General features: G+C 38.0%; 1 protein-coding gene across 20 annotated transcripts in view; it reads right to left on the reverse strand.

The window, feature by feature from the left end:
* Positions 1-1948: 1948 nt before the first annotated feature.
* The window catches only part of LOC127633472 (transcription factor COE3-like), a 110115-nt gene continuing 98484 nt past the window's right edge, over positions 1949-13579 (reverse strand). For 4 of the 20 annotated variants that reach the window (XM_052112613.1, XM_052112612.1, XM_052112611.1 and 1 more), the window contains exons 12-16: positions 12070-12135; positions 8585-8762; positions 6997-7185; positions 6119-6208; positions 1949-3748 (exon numbers count right to left, since the gene is read on the reverse strand). In XM_052112613.1, the coding sequence (XP_051968573.1) occupies positions 3717-3748; positions 6119-6208; positions 6997-7185; positions 8585-8762; positions 12070-12135 (555 nt within the window). In that variant the 3' untranslated portion in view covers positions 1949-3716. Of the gene's footprint in view, positions 3749-6118; positions 6317-6984; positions 7186-8584; positions 8763-12069; positions 12136-13579 lie in introns of all 20 variants that reach the window. The other 16 variants (XM_052112607.1, XM_052112606.1, XM_052112600.1 and 13 more) reach the window with 8 other exon arrangements.

Genomic DNA, 13579 nt, shown 5'->3' on the forward strand with positions numbered 1-13579 from the left:
AAGAATTTCATCCAATGCCACATCAAGGCCAAGGCCAGCGAGGGACAGGGCCGCCATTTTACCCTGCTTTGCTTCATAACTGTGTCGATTTATACCAATCGCTTCTGACAGCCCTCAGGTCTACTTTTATTCCCGTTATTACTCTTTCCTTGACTTTTATAATACATCACTCATATAAATCAATAAGCAGATCAGATATATTTAAAATCACTGCACTTTTAATCTTCTCTTAAAACATTAGCAGCTATGTGAACAGGTGATATCATAGCTGTTATGTATTGTGTATTTTAGCATGGCTGAATTGCTAAACTGACCCATTAGCACCCTGGGCCAAACTATCCTTTTTATTATATAAAATTATGTAGTTAATTGATTTTAGATGTACATGCCAATTCATAATAAGTCCATGAGTAGACAGGAAAAAAAAAAAAAAGATAAATAAAAATAAAATTATAAAAATAAATACATAAATATGAATATTAAAATATACTATATTTTCCAATTATAAAAAAATAAATAAATAAAGGAGTAGGTTTTAATTTTCTGAATTAAATAGGTTAAAATAGGCCCTTTTAGATCATATATTTTGTGGATAGAATGCATACAATTATTTTAATTATTTTCTAGTAAAACCTGTGTAAACATCCTTAATATAAGGAGAACAAAACTAAAACTATTTGCTTTTAGGGTAAGAAAAATAAGCTTGTTTTCCAAATAAATCAAGTAATTTTCTATTTATTTATTGTTAACCCCACTAGCAAATAGTTTGTATTTATTATAACAATATATCTGAAAACAAGACTTAATATCTTAAGTATGTAGTAAATGTATTTTCTTTAATTAAATGTAATTGTAAAATAATATTTCAATATTTATACTGGAAAACAAGACAAAAAATGTACTGTATTGTGCAATTATATCCTCCTTAATACATCTTAGCTCTTGTTTTGTATCTTTTACGACAAACATAATTTATTATTTGACTTCACTTTGGATATCTAGCAGTTCTTGAGAGCATAAGAGACCAAAATAAGATTGCATGGAGAAATTGGTCACAGACAAGAAATACTTTAATTAAATATTAGGTAAAATGAACAATTTTTTACAATAAAATATAGAAATGTGGCCATGAACAAATAAAATCTTACATGAGCCAGAAAAAGGGGCATTTCCCCTTATTTAGTGAAATCTTCCATGGTAGAGCAACAAAGACTGTAAGACTCAATTAGACTAAAACACAAAACCTGATCGCAGAAGTTATGCAATTCACAAATGCACTTTACGTAACCTTGGGTTTTTCTTTCTTTGAAGGTGACCGGCTCCTCCACTTGGCCGAGCTTTGTTGAACCATCACAAGGCAAATACATTGAACATTCATCATTTCTCCCATTCTACATCTGCCTTTGCTTCCTGCAGCTAAAGGAAAGTTTGCTTTGTGTAAATATGCTTTGGGTTTGAATGTTACAGCATTTACAAAGAGTTTAGTGCAAAAGAAAAGGAGCTAGAAATGAAAGACTTGACTGTTTCTCATTAGCAGATTTTGGCACGACTATAAACATCAGAAGGTGGTATGATTTCAGCTACTCTACGGTGTCATGGGATACTTACAAAATGACTTTTACAATATAGAACATCTTTTTTTTTTTCCTCTCTCCATATATGATACAAATAAAATAATAAAATACAAATAAAAATAGTTTTAATCTGTTTTTAATCCCTTTGAATGTTCAATTGTACTAGCGGGAGAAGGGTAAAATTGACAAAAAAAGACAAACTGACAAAATAGTCCAAAAAGGTGAGGGGTCACAATAATTGTTATTTTTTATTTTAGTAAAAAATGTTTGTGCTTTTTACACCATTGATCTGAATGAAATAATGAGATTCAATGTGGTGTACGTTTGTTATTAAAACAGCAGAAAGGTTTCTCTCAAGAGATTCAATGAAAAGCTTTTTTTTTTTTTTTTTCTGACACATTTTAATAAACATTAGAAGCTGATGTAAATATCCATCCCAGATATGTTTTTTTCTTCATCTTCTTTCCATTGTTTTCCTTCTTGATCCCTGTAAACACGGTTTGAGTTATGTGGCAAAGTCATGGTGGCAGGTAAAAATTACTTTTTAAATTCTACAAAAACAAAATTTACAACCACAATTGGATTTCCCCACCCCCACGGGGGCGGCTCAACATGCACTTTATCTACTAATATTATTACAGTCAGGTGACACAATGTTTTTTTTTTTGACTATACAGCAAACAGTTTTCTTTAAAAAAAAAATACAGTTTTAGATAACTTAAAAATTAATATAAAAATAAACAATGGATTTGACTGCTCCTTCGAATAGCAAATAAAACGTAATGGACGGACGGTCTTGGATGGCGTAACCAAATGTATGAATTACAAATGAAATGCGTAGACGATACAATCTATCAATACAAAACATCAAAAACGTAGGCAATGAATCTTGGCTAAACCTTCTGTGATGCATTGTAATGTGAAAAACAATAAAATGATTGAAAGCAATATACAAAATTTCAAAGATAAATACAATATTTATAAATGATATGTTGCAAAAATTCCCTTAGTGACCGCAAGTGTTTTGTGTGAAAGTGTTGCAATGTATTAGACAATTTTACTCCTAACTGTAGGAATAAAACTCTGTACTAAATATTAAAGTGAATCTGGAAAATTCAAGACAAGTGTATAAATATTTAGCTACAACTTTGGCAAAATCACAAAAGTCTACAATTGTATAACCACATACAAAACACATCAGGGGATAAGGAGCTAGAGGTATAAGGACAACTTTCTGGTACAAGAAACAGACTTCACAGTAGCCTAAGAATGCAATAATATACAGTGCTAGCAAAAAGTTGAAAAACATTGCAGATCACACTTGCTTTACAGGAAGCTTTAGCAGTGGAAATATTTTCTCTTTTTCTTTTTTTGTTCCTTTTATGTCTTTTTTAACCAACAGACAGTAGTGCTTTGTCTCTGTTAGTGTGCTTGTTGAAGGCAAGAGAAGAATTTTTGCAATATCAAAGTTACAACTTCTACCTACAATAAGTTACAAAGTTCATTTTCACCAAAGACAAGATCTCCGTTTGCTTGTTCCTCAGACGATTCATTCTTCCTTGCCTTTTCGATTTATAAATCATATATCTTATATTATTTCCAGTTTATTGGCTCTGTATATATTGGCCCCCTTTTTTCTTACCACAATCAAAAATAAAAACAAAAAAATTCTAACGACAATTAAAAAAAAAAGAAAAATGAATTCACATTATGAAGATGTGCAGCGGCAACACATCGGTGACAGAGAAACATTCTTAAACATTTTATTATTTTTTTAATCAGTGTTTTCATCGAATGGCATATCCACAATGATTCTTCCCACACATAGACATAGCCAAGATTAAACCAGAAATGTTTATACAAAATAAGTATGTTTTGTTCTTTTTTTCCCTTTGGATTGTGAAAATATGAGAAGAGATTCCAGTCCCTAAAATGTAATTGCTCGTGACGAAGTCGCTTGCATGTAAATTTATATTCGTTTGAATAAAATCTTTGAAACAAAGTGTCTTTTTTCCTCTGAATAACAGAATTAGCTGCTGATTAACTTCATGACGAATGACATTTAGAGGAGAAACCTCCTTAATGGACTATGCTTTGTCCCAGACGAAGAGAAGGCTGCTTTACAAGGGAAGGGAGTGCAATTTACATGGGTGGGACCACAAGTCCGGACATTGCTGTAAGAAAAAAGAAACAAAGAGAGAGAATTTTAGCACAGGAGATTTCAAAACACTACATGGAAGACGCAGCACACACACACACACACACACACACACACACACACACACACACACACAAAAATAAAAAATAAAAAAATAAAAATAATATTTAAGTATGGCAAAATACTCAAGTGGCAAGACTTGGCGTAGTCGGCAAAGGCGCTAGGGATGTTTATACAATGGAGGCTGTTTCAGTCAGGGCTTGATGGGGGAGGGGGAAAGTGATTGAGTGAAATGTGCTTTACCAACAAGACATGCTGGAAAGACTTCACTTTTTGAAAGAGGAGCTTTCTGACATTTTCAAGAGAAAGCATCCTGGCTCCCACATGTGTGATATTTCTCTTAGCGTTTTGATAATGGCAAACACTGGGCCAGACTCCCAAGAGGGTTTCCCTGCTGACAGCCGAGAAACAACATGGTCACTTCTGCTAACGTCACATAGACCTAGGGTCTCCTCTCCTCAGTCGGCAACCAGACACCCCTCCGCTTTGCCCAAATTGAAATCTTCACCTCGCTCCCTCCTGCCATTACCAGAGCTGAGTGGATGTTGGAAAACCATTTGCATTCTTGTGTCAGACTGTATTTTTTCCCTATCTTTCCCTATCATGACATCTAAAGCCCAGATCACAAGGCCAGACGAGGTTGTACGCCGCCTCTTGGTCCGGCAGCTTTAGCATTATGGAGAGTGAACACAGAGATTGATGTTCTAGCTCACCCCACTCATTTCCACAATTAGGTGTCTAGTGAAGTGCCAGTGACAAAAAGCTCTTTTGCTGCTTTCGACTTCTTTGTAGAGTCATGCTTGGAGTGCTTTTAAGTTTGCCAAGGCTTCTGATGTTGAGGCATTTCTGCAAACCACATATTAATAAGTAGACGCATGTAGCGGCATGAACTTTAATTTCTCAGTTCATTAGGTCTAACATTATTAATCTCGGTTGCACACACTATGGCTAAAACATGTTTTCAAAGCAAACAACTGGGCCTTGACGAAGAGCAAATACGAGTGCACTAAACAGCAAGAGTAAGTCTTTAATTTACTGAATGACGCTGCCCTGCCGAGAATTCTCGATTCTCTCGCTCTTTCTTCTTATAATCACATTCAACCTGGCTTCTAATCACTTCTTCTCCTGTTAAAGAGATCGTTCACCCCAAAACATTCAGCCTAACGTCTCCTTTTGTGTTTCACGAAAGCAATGAGTTAATAATGACAGAATTTCCATTTTTGGTTGTACTAGTGCTTTTTCGTTTCTCTTCAACAATGTTTTTCAATGACGGAAGCATTCCGCTCAGCGTGCATGACGTTATATGTTAACATTTCTGCCCTTGTGGTTCCAACACTTGGGTTACTATTGTAGGAAACATCCATTTTTAACTCTGTGCAATATTCATAAGAAATCCATGGAACTTTGATGAGTAGGTTTTATAAGGGTCATGTTTAAAGTGATCCTTAATCCAATGCAAAGAGAATATGGAGTCTTTATATACGTCCAGAGTCTGTTGGGGCCTAGTAGGGTCAGTTAAGAGGGAATGAGTGATTGTATTATTAATACATACAATGTGGTGCCCAGTTTGAATGCAAAATAGGCTGATGAATAATGGATTCGAATAGTAGTGTTTTTTAAGCGATTTTGTTGCGTTACGTGCAGGGTCGTCGCTTAAATCTACAGTGCCCGTGACAAACAATGCTCTCTGTCCTGAGAATGGTCATGTTCGATGTTATGTTTCAGACACAAAGAAGCCAATTAAACATAAATATACTGTAATGCTTCGGATATATGACGCCTTGTATTAGACCGAACCTGACCACTCCAGAATGAAAGTGGACAAATCTCATGAGACACTTTACTTTCCTTAATCATTAATGAAAGATAAAAATTAAATGAATAAATAAACTCACACATGCACATGCATTCTATATGCCCTCATACATAATGCGTTCTTGCACTTATTTGCTCATTCACCCATCCACACATCCACACACAAATGCATAATTGATGCAAGCAGCCATGTTCGTTAAAGGGACTGGTCACCCAAACATGAAAATTCTGTCATTTGCTTATTCTAAAATTGTTCCAAATGCATCCAACTTACTTTCTTCCTTGGAACACAAAAGGAGATGATGGGCAGAGTGTTAAATTACAAGTTTAGAAAATCTCCTTTTGTTTGAGGGTAAGTAAATGACGACATCATTTTCATTTTTGGGTGAACTATCCATTTAAGCAGCAGGGATGGCGAATGGGTGGTGTCTCTGGGTACCAGAGTGCAATAATGTGACCCAACAGGTGAGGCAACTGCGGGGCGTTCTAAAAGCAGGGAGTCGGCTCTCACCTTGAAGTCCATTGCCATTTGCACTGGTGCAAGAAGGAGGTGGAGATGCTTGGGGCCTGACAACTGGAGCAAAGGCGCTTTTTTGTTTCACTGCAGAGATGACATTTGCAGGTGAGAATGAGAAAATGCCGTGTGTACTGCTACAGTTTGAAGAGAGGCTGACCGAAGAGGCTGCCATTGTTGGGCTCGACGGAACGACTGCAACAAAGCAGACATAGTCACCACTCAGAGAGAGAGTTCACTTCTTACAGACGAGAATGAGAGAGCCGGGGCCTCGCCTCTTTTTCAAATCATATTCATGGAATGAAAACAAATTAGGGAGAAATGATGATGATGATGATTATGATGATGATGACATGGGCAAAATATTGGATGTGTGTTTGGGGTCTTGTTTGAGGGTAGGGAAAGTAAACAATAAGGGTAAATAATCAGGTTAATAATAAAAAAAGGGGGTTTGGAATGGTATGAGATGTCCTGCCTTGCCCACTGTCTGGATAATAGGTGTTTTTATCGACTCTGATTGTTTTGTTTGTTTGTTTGTTTGTTTGTTTGTTTGTTTGTTTTCAAAAACAGTTGTTCAAGTGTTGTTTTTGATGGCCTGCTTAGCTTAGCTGAATTTTCGAGGTTTTTTTTTTTTTTCATTTGTTTTTGTTTTGTTTTCAATCTGGTGTTTTGATTGGTCGGATTGTTATGTCTCGGTTGTTCAGCCTCCAGAGTCACCCCTCCTTTTATCCAGTAGCACACATTCCCAAAAGATAACAAACAAATAAAAAACGAACAACAAAACAACAACAGAGGAGTGTCAAAAGGAAAGTGAAGCACAGGTGGGGACAGAGAGAGCGGGGGGTTTGGGGGTTCGTAATTACCTTGATACTTACTGCCGTAGGGAGAGTTCGCGGAGGAGCCGTTCAAGAAACCCGGTGAACTGGGGACGCCCAAGTTGGGCATTCCCGTGTTGCCATAGCCGTTCATGCTGTTACTGACGGTGTTGTAGTTGGACTGCTGCGGGGTGCTGCTTGGCACGTAACCGCGAGGTGACACGCTGCTAGTGTTGCGACTGTAGCCGACTGTGGACAAAAGACATCGTACAAAATCTGTTACAATGCTGAACTAAAAAGTGGAATATTACAATAAGAATATTGTTGAATATTCTTGCTAGCTAATAAAGTCTATACATAACATTTTTGATGGATAAACATGCGCATGCAAATACACAATGGGCCTCATTCAAGCAACATGAGCAAAAAGGATTTCTGTATAAATCGTTTAAATGAATTGCCAATTTATATAAATTGTTCTTAACACCATTCTCTATATATAATTATTATAAAACTGTATGTGTGTATCATAAATTTCAGTGTAAATCAATCATAATACCATTCTTTATGAAAAATGTATTTATGTAAGAATTGATTTGCAAACAATATACATTTGTATGTACATTTTTTGCCAGTAAATCCTTCATAAAAACATTATTATGTGCATTATCAAAGCGACAATTTATGCCACAATAGTTTTACAAACTAATGCATATAATACCCTTATTCATATATCGTTTTTAAAGCTATTCGCACATTGTCAATGCAACAATTTACATAAGAATTGTCTCATGAACAGTTTGCTTGCAGTTCATAAAGCCCTATCTGTTAACTTGGCTAAATCGCATAGCTGTGCATTGATTCACCTCCATGTTCTGAAGGAGGATATTCAGTGGGCTAGCGTGTTTTCCAGTGCGATTTTTACCTAGCTGTCCTGTCCTGAGTGGAACAGGTGTAAACCAATTATCAGTTCAATGGCTAAATGCAGTGTGAGATAGTTGTGCGTGTTCTGGCAGGTTTACAGTGGAGAGATGGGGACAGGGTCATGCACCTCATGGGATCTATGCTATACACAGTCAACCAAGTAAAGCTGCAACCAGCATATGCCATGATTCATAGTCCTAGTCAACTCGCTAGTGTCTGCTAAATGCTTTGCTTTTTTTCTAAAATAAATGCCTCATTTTGTTATTCAGATTTATGAATTTATATGAAAATGTCAAATATTGTGAGAGTTTTCTACATGTTTTATAGTTTTAGAATCAGAGTCCTCCTGATGCTATCCAGTTTAAACCAGTTGATTTGCTAGTCTTAGAGGGTTTAAGCAGGTTTAGATGATCAGTGATGTTGGCCAAGTTTTGTTTTAGCTGGTCTTCCTGTCTGACCAACTGACAAGATCTCAAAATCCCTCTAAAGTTATCAAAACAGACCATCCTAACCAGAATTGGCTGGCTGGGAGACCAGATAACCACCTTAGGCTGGTTTAAGCTGTTTTTATTTTCAGCTATTTTTGTGGGGTAAACTACATGTTTGACACTAATTGCCTTCTCCAAGTAGGCACTGGCTAGAACTAATCGAATCATGGCAAATTAGGACTGCTACATTGTTGAATATAAAGTGGTTTAGGTAGGATTTACTCGTGGTCACATACCCTGGTAATTACCTTGTGAGGTCTCTGAGACATTGACTGCGAGCTGACTGCCGAAAGTGTTGACACCCATCATTCCGCCATGAGAGGCTGTATTGGCGAGGGACGGGATCTGGTTGTGGTTACGTGGGACACTGTACAGGGCCTCTGCGATATCTGCGGCCCTTTTCAGAATGATTTCCTACATCACATAGACAGAAAGAGAAGAGTTATTGGTACATTCTCAAAAGAACTTCAGGCAAGAGATCTTTTAATTCAATTCTAAGTCAAATTTCTGCTGGAAACAAACAGCTAAAACCACCCTAAATTGTTTAGCTGTTCCCCCAGCAAGACCAATGTGTTCTAGTTTGATGGTTTTAGAGGGGTTTTGGGCACCTGGCAGCTGGTCAGAATGGAACACCAGCTTGGAAACCAATTAAACACCAGCTTGGCCACCAATATAAAACAAGCTAAAACTGGCAAACCATCTTTAAAGCTGTTTTTCAGCAGGGTTCGGGCCTCATTCTTGAACCATTCGTATACAAATTAAAGTGCATTGAATTAAATGCAAAAAAGTTCAGAAGTGTCCATGTGTACTGAATGAGGCCCATTTATTGCATCTTTCACACACACACACACACACACACACACACACACATGCACATATATATATATATATATATATATATATATATATATATATATATATATATATATTAGTACTTTTAAAAAGTATTTGCCCCCATCCTGATTGCTTCTGTATTTGTGTATATCTCAATACAGTTTTCAAATGATAATGTTAATTATTGAAGCAAAATAGTTATCAATACAAACTGGGTATGTGTAAAAAACTATTTGCCCCCTAAGTTACTAAATCACCAAATCTATGAAACTGCATTCATAATGGGGTTCAGCTGGACTAGACACACCCAGGCCTGATTACTGCCAGCCCTGTTCAGTCAAACCAATAACTAAATATACAATTTTTACAGCAACATGAAGTTTGCTAAAAGGTCTTACCCAGTAGCACATTATGCCAAAGGTCAAAATAAATTACAGAAATGATGGGGAAAAAGGTTAATTGAAATAAATCAGTCTAACACCGTGTCCTAACTACACGCGACGCGATAAAATTCCAGCGACAGCAAGTGTGTCTGTCCACACTAGACGCGACGCGACTGTGAGACGCCACACGTCAATCAAAAATCACAGCCATTCAGAACAGCGTGTGGGCGGAGTCTCTCTGTGAATGCGCACTGCTGGCCCGCACCCGCACTCGCATTGGAAATGGGTAAGGACATAATAAAATCAAGAAATAACATTATTAAAAATCAAAACATTAACAAAATATACTGACTACCTCTGAATATCTCTGAATATCTCTACTACGAGCAGCGCGGGCGCGGCCAGATCTGCCTCGCGCGCCAAGTGTGCACAGCTCGGGCTACTGTCATTGTCATTGCGACTCCCCTCCCTGCCTGTATTTCAGTAGATTGTCTGGAATGACACCCCTGGATACAGGGACACAAATCGTCATGCCTATTCACTCTACTTTACATTGAAAATAAAGCGGAATTTGTTTTACACAGGTTGATGCGTCATTAGTAGCCTACTATATCTAAATGCTACATTCATTCATTCATTCGCTGTAGATGGAAGTCTAAACTTAACTTACCATGTGCATTCAATGCTTCAGCTATACTTCTCCAGACGGAATCCTTTTTCCTGATGTCTTTCTGGAATTTGTGGGATTTATCGTAGAGAATTGAATGCCTTTGAACTTCGACAATCAGCTCCTCGTCGTCATGTTTGATGATTAAATATTCATGACACACAGAACTTCCATCCAATGAGATCTCTGTGTGGGCGGATCTGTCAGTCGCGATGTCGCAGAAATAGGAACCGTTTCTAAATTAGAAACTTCGCGTGTCGCCGTCGCGTCTGGTTAGGACAAAAACTCTGATTAACATGGAAAAGATACCTTTTATCGCGTGTCGCGGCGTCGCGTCGCATGTAGTTAGGACACGGTGTAAGAAGGGTTACAAAGCTATTTCAAAGGCTCTGGTACTCCAAAGAACCACAGTGAGAGCCATTATCTCCAAATGGAGAAAACTTGGCACAGTAGTTAACCTTCCCAGATGTGGCTGACTTCCCAAAATTCCTCCAAGAGCACATCGACGACTCGTTTAGGAAGTCACAAAAAAGCCATGGACAACATCCAAGGAACTGCAGGTCTCTCTTGTATCAATAAAGGTCACTGTTCATGACACTGGCCAAAAATGCCATCCATGGAAGAGTGGTGAGGCGAAAACCACTGCTAACCCAGTAGGACATTAAGGCTCATCTGAATTTTACTACAAACACACCTTGATGATCCCCAAAACTTTTGGGAGAATGTCCTGTGGACTGATGAGTCAAAAGTGGAACTGTTTGGAGGAACGGCTCCCATTACATCTGGTGTAAATCAAACTCAAATTAAAAAAAAACAACATCATACGCTCAAGCATGGTGGTGGTAGTGTGATGGTGTGGGGATGCTTTGCAGCTTCAAGGGCAGGGCGACTTGCAATAATTGAGGGAAACATGAATTCTGCTCTCTACCAGAAAATCTTAAAGGAGAGCTTCTGGTCATCAGTCAGTGAGTTGAAGCTCAAGCGCAACTGGATTATGCAGCACGACAATAATCCAAAGCATAGGAAGCTAAATTAAAGTTTTGGAGTGGCCTAGAAAAAGTCCTGACTTGAACCTGATTGAGATGCTATGACAGGACATTAAACGGGCAGTTCATGCTTGAAAACTCTCCAATGTGGCTGAACTAAAGCAGTTCTGCAAAGAAGAGTGAGACAACATTCCACCACAGAGTTGATAAAGACTGATCTCCAGTTATCGGAAACATTTGGTTGCAGTTGTTGCTGCTAAAGGTGGAACAACCAGTTATTAAGTTAAAGGGGGCAGATAGTTTTTCACGTGGTTTATATAGGTGTTGAATAAATGTTTTGCTTCAATAAAAAATATATATTTGTAAACTGTAAATATAAATGATATTTTTATTTTTATTTTTATAGTTAAACATACAAAGTGATACCAGAATTGCAATTGTTTCGCTGTAGTTGGATTGCAATGTCTTCACCTCTGTGCTATTCGACCGGGGGAAAATAATGTAATGGATCATTTCTTCTGAATATGTATTAGACCTCTCAACCATAGCTGAAGTACTCTGAAGAATATATTCCAGAAGTGCACCTTTTAGGGCCAAGTTCAAGGTTATCCTCCTATTTAAATAAACATGGCTGTGTGCATGCGTTTTGAGTGATTAACTCATCTCTTTGCACCAAGAGTAGCAGGCATGAACGAAATTGCGAGAGAAGCAAGCTCTCGCCTGGCCACAGTACAATAGCCCCCAGCTAGGTTTGAAACACACAGGAATGTAGCAAAAGGAGACGGATGCTGATTTAATTACTGCCACCACGCAGAGAACAAGAAAAGCGCTTCGTTAGCTTGAGTTTGTACCTGGTTGTTGTGTGGCATTCCGTACAGGGCTTCCACAAGGTCAGCGGCTCGTTTTAGCAACACCTCCTGTAATATACAGCCAGAATACAACATAATCAGTCATAAAGACACACAAACACCATCACACAATACCCAATCGCCCACAAACAATTTGTGCGCATGTGGGTCTGGGTATTCATAGGTTAATTTACTCACTTTATCTCTTGTACGACAAAAATACACATGGTGAAGAGTCTAAATTAAAGAAATTTAAAACGTTTTAATTATATATTATCAAAATGCATCATTTTATTTCTTAGTCAAATTTAATTTGCACTTGAAACGAGTGAAGTGGTGTGTAACTTAAGCTAAATGAGTCAACGTAAGGATTTGTGTTTCACTGATGTGCCCTTGTGGGTATTAAACAAACAAATACCAGCACGCCTTCGAGCGTCAAACACAGACGCTGCGTTCGGCTGCTAATTCCACGCACTTTAGCTCAGAAGAACAATGAGTCATTTTCCATATCTTAATTAAACTGGCAGAGTCGTCAAAGACAACATCTCACCCCTAATTCATGGCCCAAATTTGCAGAAGAGTTCAATGCCCGTTCCTCTTTCTTCAGGACAATAAAGTGAATTAGCTCGGGTTAATCTAGTTCTTTCATAATGACATTAGGAAATTTTTCAATTAACCCTCTTTCTCTGGCGGTTGTAAAGGACTTCATAAACGACTTCCTCTCCAGAGCGGGCTGAGAGGCTGTGTCCTGGGACACGGATGCCAAGAACTCTCGCTTATCCCTGTCTGCAAGCTTTCTCCCCACTTATAACACAACAAGGATTAACCTGACGCCTATTTTCCCTTCAAAAATTACACCACAGCTGCCAACAAGGCTCACACAGGCGTGTCTTTAAACATTTTGCATGGTGTGCCTGATATTGTGGGTTGTTTTTACTCCTCATATAGGAAAACTAGAGCTGCTTTTGAATAAATTGTATTGTTGTTTATAGTGTGATTTAGTATGTATTATCTAGGGTTGACACTTTTACACTACTGGACCTGCTAGGAATCAGTCTGGCCAAGCTGGGAGACCAGTCTGTTTTGAAAATGCAGACTTCTCTTTAATTATTGATTTGTAGTTTGTTTTTGCATATGATTTCAGGTTGTGTTTGAATGTACTGTAACCACATTCACTACATTGTCCTTTATCATGGCTGGATAGCCATTCCATTCCCATGCATATCCGCCATCTTGGATGTCTACTTATCAAGATTAATCACAGAAGTCGAGGCCCCGAGCGTATGCCATAAGTTTTATAGAGACATACTCTAAACCTGAGACTAACCGGATGAGTGCTTCTTCAAATGGGCATTTACCTCTGAAATGTAGGGCTCTGTATCATGTTGCATGCATCTAGTTTGCATACAAATAAAGAATTACACTTGTCATTCGGCAGGTAGAATCAATGAAAGGCCCAGCTGTCCTGGTCCTGCTCTATCAGGGTTCTCCGCACTCTCTAAGCGAGATTAAA

The sequence above is a fragment of the Xyrauchen texanus genome, chromosome 40 (genome assembly GCF_025860055.1).
Source record: "Xyrauchen texanus isolate HMW12.3.18 chromosome 40, RBS_HiC_50CHRs, whole genome shotgun sequence".
Taxonomy (NCBI): domain Eukaryota; kingdom Metazoa; phylum Chordata; class Actinopteri; order Cypriniformes; family Catostomidae; genus Xyrauchen; species Xyrauchen texanus.